This window comes from Micromys minutus (genome assembly GCF_963924665.1).
Source record: "Micromys minutus genome assembly, chromosome: 29".
In the NCBI taxonomy this organism is placed as follows: domain Eukaryota; kingdom Metazoa; phylum Chordata; class Mammalia; order Rodentia; family Muridae; genus Micromys; species Micromys minutus.
The window spans coordinates 21,687,829-21,698,180 of record NC_137964.1 but is presented as its reverse complement, the minus strand read 5'-3'; the positions used below and the strand labels follow the sequence as shown (position 1 = coordinate 21,698,180).

Here is a 10,352-nt window from a genome sequence, read left to right as displayed (position 1 = left end):
AGGGAGCAAGAATCCAGCTCCATCCTGAGAGGTGACCACCTGGGCAGAGCCGTCCTGCAGGACGTGGTTGCGCGGAGGCAGGAGACTGCGAGGCGGCCGATCAGCAGAGGGAAGAGAGGATTCGAGGTCCCCGAGTCTCTTCGTCCTCTTTCGGGGTCTCCCTCCCGAGGCCTGAGTTCCCGGAGCCTCTCTGGCATTCTAGCATCCTCCATCCATCCATCCCGCCGCGGGCGGGGGCCGGAGGTGGGCGGATCCGGAGGGTATAGTGGGCGGTCCCGAAGTGGGCGGGCCTGGGGGCGGTATCAGCAGGACCGCGTCTGCAGCCGGAGAAGAGAAAAGTTGTCCGGACCCGTTCTCGAGCAGCCGCCAGAGCCGGAGCGCTGCCTGGGGCGGCCCCGGGCATGGGGCAACCGGCGCGAGCCCCGGGCTAGCGATGGGTGGCGTGACAGCGACCACGATGCGCTCCGAGGGCGCGGCCCCGAGGCGGGCTGCGCTGTACGGGGCGCTGAGCCTGGTGCTGGCCACGCTGCTGGGCCAAGGTAAGAAGGGCTCTAGCGGGGACCGCTGGGTCCCCCAGCGGGCTGCGGGAAAGCCGGGGAGAGGGTGGAGAGGATGGCGCGAGACCCGGGTCCCACCTTGAGCCTCCAGCTACAGAGACAGTAGGCACCGGCCTCAGCTTGGAGCATTTGAGCAGCGGCTAGGGATCCGCCGCGGCAGCCCACCCTGAAGCCCTACTGCCTCCCTCCGGGAAAGCCGGGAGGTGGGTGGGGGCGTGGTTGCAGGACTCTGGGTCTGGGCTGCACACCCAGCACTAGGTGCAGCTGCGGGACTCGGGGAGGACCCCGGTTTCCCGCAGCCCCTTCCCCAGCTTTGGAGAAACCCGGGACTTTCCGCCCCACATTAGACCGAGTGGTGGCGTTGAAGGCATCGGACCGCTCTGGCTTCCAGCGACTCCGCCGTTAGGCTCACACTTCGGTCCTTTGCTCCGGGGGGTGGGGGGGAGCGTGGGAACCAGGACTCTGCAGGTTTCTGGGGACTTGTGCAAAGCGGCTGACGCAGTCTGGCCAGAGCGCTCGTTGCCGCTTACGGTCGCTAAGTCCTATTATTATTACACTCTGTGAGCCGGGTCGGCGGCGGACAGGGCTGGAAGCTCGGAGCCGCTGGCTTCAAGCACTTAAGAGTCCGCGAGCCGCGGGGTGCGGTCGCGGGGACGCCTTGGCGGGGTTTTTTTTTTTTTTTTTTTTTTTTTTGCGTGCGGTGGGTTATGCCCGGATGTTCCGCGGAGTCCTAAGCCCTCCTGCAGAGAGGCGGGTTCGAGCTCAGCCTTTGACACGGACTGGGCTGAGGATTCTCTCTAATCCGCCCCGCGCAGATGTCAAGCGCTCTCTCCTGCCCGGGGCTCCAGGGCTGGGCTGGAAACATATCTGGGAAGACAAGTTGACAATTGGCGTTAAAAAGTAGAATTTGCTTCACAGAAAGTCCTTACTCCACCATATGAAACCAGGGGATGCCCCTTCCTCGAGGAGCATCTCCCAGATAAGCACGCTGTGCTTCCTTCCAGTGGCTCCTGTTTGCCCAGAGCCCAGGTAAACTGGGAGTGGGGGAGGTCGTTAGGAATTCCCCCCCCCCCCCAGAGCAAAAATTCTGGAGCCTTTACCTGTGTTCTGCTATTAGACCAGAGGCAGCTCTGGGCACACATCTCCCCGCGGATTCTGATCACCAAATGGCTTAATGAGCAGTTAGAAAGAAAAAGATCCAGATTTCGCTTCTGACCAAGAAGCGGCGGTTATTGAGGTGGCCGGTTTAGACCTTGGGCTGGCGATTGAAGGCGCTGGGGTGGGGCTGGCAGATTGTGATTGCGGGGCTGGGAAAACTCGTGTGATGCAAAGCTCCACCCCCCCCCCCAAAAGACACCTGGATTTGCTAGGCTTCTCCATGTGGGGCTTCTAAAGCTGGCTCTGGAAGCCTTGTCTGCCAAATGTGTTTTCACTTTGTGTGGCTGATGAAAGGTACAGTTCCTCCCGGTGTTTTCCTAACTCAGCCTGGTGTTTACTCTGTTAAGATGTCGCGCCCGTGCGTGCGTGCGCGTGCAAGCGGGTGTGTGTTCGCACCTGTGTGTGGAGACAGGCGATCAACCCTCACTGTCTTCCGCAGTCCGTCTCCACCGAGGTTTTTCTGAGACAGGGCCTCTCATCTGGCGGGGAGCTCCTTCATTAGGCTTAGCCTTCTAGCCAGCGAGCCCCTGAACTGTCCCTTACTGCCTTCTCAGCGTCGGGAAGCCAGCCTGCTCCACCTACCTGGCTTTTCTGTTTCCTGGGGCTGGGATTCCGGTCCTCCTGTATACTACCCCTGAGCCATCTCCCCGCTCCCCCCACCGCATGTTTTACAGAAACAAACTCCTCGCCCTTGCTTAAATTCCCACTGTCTTTTTAAAAAATAATAACAGCTATGCCACAAGGGACTTTGTCTATACAAGGGTCTTGTGCAGGTTTCTGGGACCTTGAAAATCTGTCCAGTCATCAGCAACCACCCAAGTGTGTGTGTGTTTGACGGTTAATGCTGAAGCTTTGCAACACATTAGGGGTTGCAGAAAACATAGTTGTTCTCGGGGGTTTCCATAAATAGGACAGCGTTGAAAGGACGGAATCTCTCCCTAACCCTTCTTCCTTGAACTGAAACACCTGATATACCTGTCAACCCTCCAAGGCAGGTGGAAGGGGTTGTGGGCTGAGACCTTCAGGAGGGTTTGTGTGATGGCTTCTGATTGGGTGTGGGGGGGGGGAGGGTGGGCAGAGAAGATTGGTTTGGGCCGTGGATTTCAGTTCACTGGACCATGTTTGAAGGTCCACCGTTATTAAGTCGTGCGCACTGCGAGGTGGACAGAGGCATCTATGAAGGTGTGGGCTGCAGGCTGTATACATGGCTGCCACGGGTCTCGTCAATGACGGTGCACGGAGCACGGGAGCCTTCAGTTAGAAGAGGCTTTAGAGAACAGACATAGCTTCAAGATCAGTGTTGGTGAAGGAAGGAAGGAAGGAAGGAAGGAAGGAAGGAAGGAAGGATGGATGGATGGAAGGATGGATGGATGGAAGGATGGATGGATGGATGGATGGATGGATGGATAAACACTTCTTTGGCCTCTTAGTACTCTGGGACTTATCAGGGACCTCAGGGTGAGAAGGGTTCTTCTCCCCTGTCCCCAGCCATGCTGTCTTTGAGGACCAGCAACTCCACCCACATGCACACCCACCCTCTCTCATCCATCACACAACATCCTCATCTGTGTCAGCTCTTCAGAGGTCCCTGGCAACCCCACTGATGCACCATCCGGCTTTGACTTGCCGGGCTCTCATCAAACGTAGACTGTCCACACAACGCTTGCAAAGACTGGGCAGATTTTCAGCGTGTTTGCTTGTTTTAATGGGAGAATTTGTGTGACTGTATTATATAATTAAGTAAAAAATACATTTATAGCCTGAAAAAAAATGGGAGAAGTCTTGTTTAAAAACCCACTGTTTCTGAAATAGCTGTGTCAGATACCCAGGCTAGACTGAACCACATACAGATTTTTCCGAGTAAATTACAAGAAATAATCTTCTATTTGCTACAGGCTATACATAGGCTTATTTATTTATTGGTGTGTGTGAGTGTTTGCCCGAATGTAGGTCTGTGTACCATATGTACAGTTTGATTGGAGGCCAGAAGGTGTTGGATCCCCCTGGAACTGCAGTTACAGATGGTTGTGAGCTACCATGTGGATGTTGGGGATTTGAACTCAGATCTTCTGGAAGAGTAGCCAGTGCTCTTAACCACTGAATGATCCCATCAGATCCTGGTTATCTCCTTCATTCTAAAGCCATGTTTATTAATGAAATTTGCCCATTTAAAGTAGATATAAACTTTGACAAACACAAATTTTGACAACTTTTGGATCACCTTCACTGTCTCTTTCCTCCACCCATGGTCCCTGACACATGATTCTTGGTCTCTGGACTTTTCCTGTTTTCAGAACAACACCGTGATGGGCTCATACCATGCCTGCCTTTCCGATCTGTTGCTGTCGAATCAGCACAATGCATTCTAAAGTCAGCTTTGCCTCAGTGGCACCAGGCATTCCCTTTTCAGTGCAGAGTAATATTCCCTCGAGTGGCTTCCACAGTTTGGTGGTTGCTCAAACGAAGGATATTTGAAGGACTCTGGGTCTTAGCAATTATGAAAAAGATGTAAATATTCACAGACAGGTTTTTGGGTGGCATGGGTTCCCCCTAGATGAGTATTTAGGCCTTGGGGTGATGCTGAGTAATTTGGTAACTTGGACATTTAGTTTCCCCTCAGCCAGATCATTTTGTATGGTCCATGGCACTAGGTATCACTGGTGTTTGGGCTTTGTCTGCCTGTTTCAGTAGCCAATTACTACAAATTATTTTGGGCTTTTGTTGTTGTTGGATGGTTGCATGGTTAGTTGGTTCTTTGGTTGTTGAGTTTTGGAGACAGGGTCTCTTGTGTGGTCTTGGCTTTCCTGGAACCCACTCTGTAGACCAAGCTGGTCTTCAGCTCACAGAGATCTGCCTCCCAAGTACTGGGATTAAAGGTGTGCACAATCACCATCACACGTGATCTTGGGGTTTTCAAGATTATTTTCTCTTTGTGTGTGTGTGTGTGTGTGTGTGTGTGTGTGTGTGTGTGTGTGTGTCTGTGTCTGTGTAGGTGCACACACATGGAGGTCACCCAGAGGACTAGGTTCTCTCGTTTCTACCCTGTGGATTCTGGAGGCAGAACTCACGGATTCTCAGGCTTGGCAGCAAGCTGCCTTATCTGCTGAGCCCTCTCACAGCCCCTCAGTAGGATGTTCTCATATCTTATGTTTTCTTAACTTCTTTGGGGTTTTATTTATTCTCATTCTTCTGACGTATAAGGTGGAGTGTCCTTTGGGTTCATGGATATCTGTGCATCTCCTTTGGAGAAATGACCCTTTCAAATATCGCATACCCACTTTAAAATTTTGGTTGTTTACTTTCTTACTGGTGGCCTTTCAGGCAGCTTGTGCTCTAGACACGAATCCTTATCAAACTGTATCTGGAACATGTTTCTCTCCAATTGCCGTGGGAAAATCAGATTTTAAATTGTACTGAAAAATCCTCTTAACCGTTGTGTTTTGGTTGCCAGTTCTAGAAAATCATCCCTTGAGCCAAGGAAGGTCACAAGAATCTCAAGACACTGGGGCGATCAAGTACATGTGAGATCAGTGCCCTCGGAGGCCGGAAGAGGGTGTTAGGTCCCTTGCAACTGTAGCTACAGAAGGTTGGGAACTGCCATGTTGGTGCTGGGGATGAAATCCAGGTCCTCTGGAAGAACACCTGTACTCTTAACCAATGAGCCATGTCTTCAGCCCCAAGTCATTGTCTTTTATACTTACTGTTGTTGGTTTACGAGGAACATACTGTTGAGGCTTTCCTTTGTCTATCCAATATGCTAATCTCTGCCTTTTCACCACGTTTCACACCATTTATATGTAATGTAATAACCTGCATGTTTACGTTAGGAGCCGACACTGCACACTGCTTCGCTTCCAGTTCCTCCTGCTCCTTACTCTCCCTGTGCCCTTTTCTGCTGTAGGGTTAAGCGTTTTCGGTAATTCCATTTCATCTTTATGGGCTCATTTGTGTTTCCTGTTCAGTTTTACCCATTGCCCTAAGGTTTACAAAACTGCATCTCTAATTCATCAAAGCCTATATTCAAGCTGCATTATCCTGCTCTGTAGGCTTTATACTAATCTTAAAAGAGTGTTTTCTTTTTCTCTACACAGAATCATTTTGAAGTGCGTGCACTTTTGTGTATTAGGTGTCACTAAGAGAATTGTTGATTAAGGATTGTTGGGGTAGTTTTCTTGGAGGGTGAAAAATCACATTGAATCAGCTGGCGCTTGTTTCTGAGCAGGCATTTTGGACATCCTGATGCTGTTCTCCCTGTGGGTCTCTATTCTGACTCCTACCTTTACTCAGTTCTCTTGTTTAAGCACCCTGGGGATTTGGAAGTTGCTGCCTCTAGAAGACAAGGAAGGTCAATACTGAGTCTGAGTTAGCAAAATTTCCAAGAGAATGGGTCATGCAACTCTTCAGAGACCGATATTCCATCCTTTGCAGCGCACGCACATCCTTTTCCCCGTGGCAGTTGCTAGCAATACATTAGGACTCTGAAATGGTTGGAATCCTGAAGCCACCAAAGATTTTGATGTCCTTTCTACATAAGACTCATGTCCTTTGATCCATGTGGAGAAGTGTCACTTATGCGCTAATTGGGGTCAGACTTCATTGCCCTAAAAGGGCAGTTGCATTCTGGATCTCAGTTCTGCCCATTCCTGGAGAAACTGCACAGAGAGAAATCTGGAGGTTTCACAGGCACAGCATGCAGCCCGCTGTGGGGTCCCTGTGGCTATCAAAAATACCTGCCTCCTACAGGGCATCATTGCTTAGATGCAGTGGGAACTTCAGTCATTGTGAGTGATTTTTGTCTCTGGTTCAGGTTGTAGATTATGGGGATGAAGACACTCAGGGCTAGACTGAACTGAGAGTCTCTGTGTGTGTTTGTGTGTGTGTGTGTTAATTTTTATTTTTTTAGAAGCTCCCCAGAATTAGGGATGTAGCTCCTTGATAGGGCCTCCTAGGGGACCCTAGGTTCTATTTGTAGACTACAAATCAAACTGAAGAGCTGCCTAAAATCTTCAGTTATTCTGCCAAGTCCATGGGCAGTGGCTCAATCAGAGAGGAGACCTCCATCTAGAGACATGGTTCTCAACCTGTGTGGGTCAAGACTCCACGGGGCACATGTAGCAGGTATTCTGTATATAAGGTCTTTACACTCTGATTTGTAACATTAGCACAATTATGGTTATGAAATAGCAATGAAATAATGTTTTTCTCAGGGGGATTCATTACAACATAGGCAGAGTATGAAAGGGTTGTAGCATTAGGAAGGTTGAGAACTGCTGATTGGAATCAGATAGGACAGTCTGACTGATAGCCACACCATGCCATATTCAATCGGAGTATCTCTCCCAGAGGGAAACCATAGAGACATTTGTTACCTGAAGTGGGTGGGTCGATGCTATACACAAAATCCATGGTGTGTTCCTCCCAGTGCAGAGACCTCGTCCCAGTGCAGCTACCATCAGCACGATTGTTGTGAGCCCCATATTTTATGGTAGGAAGACTCGGACCTACTTCCTATGTCCTCAGGACAAAGAAGCATGAGCTAAGACGTGGTATCTGTCTCCTAGGGCTGGCATGACAGGATACCACACGGGGGGGGGGCAGCTTCTGTGTCCCCTAATATATATATATATATATATATATATATATATATATATATATATATATATATATATAGCCTAAGGTAGAGACTCAGTTCTCTCTTGGATCCAGAGTACAAAATCATGGTACCTTTTCCTGAGTGCCTAGGGAGGATGCTTTCTTGACTCTTCCATCTTCTGGTATCTCTACTGTTCCCTGGCTTGGTGGTCGCATCATCCCCTTCTCAGCCTCTGTGGACCCTCTGTGGCTAGCTCCTGAGTAGGTTCCTTCTCCTCCATCTTTGTGTATAGAATAGGAGGGGTAAGGGGGGGGATCAACCACGTGTGTCATTCCTCAGGTGATTTTTATTTGTATTATAAGACACCAACCATCTCACTGACCTGGGACTCGGGCTGGACCTCAGAGATCCACCTCGTCTCTGCCTCCTCAGCACTGGAAAAGCAATCACAAACAGCCACATCTAGCCTCTCATACAGGTTTTGAAACATCAAACATCAAACTGAGGTCTCTGTGCTCGAAAGGCAAGCCCTGCACTCCCTGAGCCATCTCCCCACCCCTCCCACGCTGCCTTATAAGGCTAATTGACATTGAATGCAAGGCCTACCCTAGCCCAGGGTGTTTGCAGTTCTCAATGTGACAGCATCCACAGGACCCTTTCCTAAGTAAGGATATGCTCACAGGCTCCGAGATGTTATCTTCCAGGGCCATCAAGCCATCACAGGTAGGTAGAAGAGTTCAGAACACTTGCTGTTGTAATTGGTCCTGTTAACACTACCAGGAAGAATGATGGACGGCAGTCTCATCACACCAGGATGTTTGTGAAAGGCCTGAGCATGATCGCTGAAACAAACACAACAGCGCACTTAGCGATATCAGAAGGAAAGAAAAAGATTCAGTGAAGTGCACCTATGTCACAGACAGCGGGGTGGAGGATGGAGGTTTGTGCTGTTCTTAAGAACATCAGCCGCCACCATTACCCACAACACTTCCTTTGGTTTTTGGTGTTCCATTCATTTATTCACTTTACATCCCAATCCCCCGTGGGTACCACACTGCCCTGGTACATCAAGTCACAGGAGGACTAAATGCATTCTCTCCCCCTGAGGCCTGACAAGGGAAAGGAGACCCAAAGGTAAGCAACAGAGGCAGAGACCTTGAAGGAATAGCCAACCAATGACTGGCCCAACTTGAGACCCATCCCATGGGAGAGAACTGTCCACTGCCATTATCATTTCCTTTCTTGAACACTAGCTTGCCTCTGAGTTTTCAGGACCATCAAAGTGGTCAGAACAGCCCCAGGCTATGCCTCTTAGTTACTTTTCTCATCCATTCTGCAACAGACTCTTCTTTGTTTGTTTTGCTAAACGATTCCCCTGTCTTTAATTATAATAACTGCCTTCCCTTGTGTCTCCTTACTATATATATGAAAATATTAATGTAGTGTTAACCTGCCTTGGCATGTGGTGACCCATTAGGGACTCTGAAGCACTAAACATTTCTTATATTCTCAAACTAAGGGAACTTTGGCGATAGTCCCCTTGTCTAGTATACACACACACACACACACACACACACACACACACACACACACACACACACAATGCTAATTTTTACTCTTATTGAATTACATCTTACCAATGATTTTTAGAAAAACCACAAAATAAACAAGAAATCTGGTGCTCAATCTCTCTCTCTCTCTCACACACACACACACACACACACACACACACACACACACACACAATGCTAATTTTTACTCTTATTGAATTACATCTTACCAATGATTTTTAGAAAACCCGCAAAATAAACAAGAAATCTGGTGCTCAATCACACCCACACTCATGCACGCACACACACACACACACACACACACACACACACTTACTCTGAATAGTATCAGCCTTAGAAACATTGTTTCATCATTTTGTATTTACAGGAAGCAATGATTCTGTGTTTAGCTACTGAGGCCATTTCCCTGCTCCTGTGTGGTGGTGACTGTGGGTGAGAATGGAGTTACTCAGTTTTCAGTTATCCTTCTTCAGTTGAAAAGAAAAAAAACAGTAGCAACAAAACCCAACAAGACCCTCCATCTTTGCAAACTGAAGGATCCTTATGGGCTTCAGGGGCAGTTGGATCCAGGAGTCGGGCAATGGCACAGGATGCTCTTTGTCTTCTCTGGGTGGCTTTGGCTTCATTGTGGGGCAGTTGCCTCTGTCTCTTTAAGCACACCTGATCCTTATGTCCCTTCTATACAGCGCACCCAGCTCAAAGACAGCGACTTCTTAAATGAATTTCAAACGTTCAGGAATGGGTTGCTTGACAGTAGTTACCCACACTTGAGCCTTTTAGTGTTAAGGGGGCAGATATGGGAGTTTCTGATTGGCTGAGTCATTCTCTGGAGCTTGAGGCACAAGTTTAGCTCCATTCTAATCACTAGGACGGAGTGTCACAAGAAGGAAGATGCGCAGAGATTTGAGGCTGGAGACGCAGCTCAGGGGTCAAGAGCACTGACTGTTTTTGGAGAGGACCTGGGTTCAGTTTTCAGCACCCACATGGTAGCTCACAACTGTCTCAACTCGGGAGGATCCAATGCTCTCTTCTGGTTCATGTGGGGTACTGCACACATGTTCAATTCAGGCAAAACATTTATCCACATGTAATAAATGTCTTCTTTAAAAGGGGAGGGTGTTTCAAAGGACAGTACAAGGGGACTAGATGTGGAAGCTGTGTGTCTCACAGCAAAGAAATAAAAGCCAAATGAAAATGGAAAAGGCAGAGAAGCCTCCTTCCCAGGGGTGGGGGTGGGATGGAAGGATGTCAGCTGGATTCTCATGCTTGTGCATATGAAGCCACTCCCCAGGTGTCTCCAGGAATGATGGGAAGGCTAAGTTAAGTGCTTGCCACGGGAGCTTAAGGACTGAGGATTGATTTCCGCAGAACCCACAGAGAAAACTCTGTGTGGAGGGGTTGTATCTCAGTGTCATAGAATCAGAGCTAGGAAGATCCTTGGGCCTCGATGGCCAGCTAGCCTGGTCAAATCAG

At 49.1% G+C, this 10,352-nt stretch overlaps 1 protein-coding gene across 1 annotated transcript in view; it reads left to right on the top strand.

Annotated features, from left to right (window-relative positions):
- Nucleotides 1–433: 433 nt before the first annotated feature.
- TMEM132C (transmembrane protein 132C) overlaps nt 434–10,352 on the top strand; it is a gene marked incomplete at both ends in the record, with an annotated part of 297,018 nt that continues 287,099 nt past the window's right edge. The window contains one exon of the mRNA XM_080941048.1: nt 434–539. Coding sequence (XP_080797174.1) covers nt 434–539 — 106 coding nt within the window. The remainder of the gene's footprint in view (nt 540–10,352) is intronic.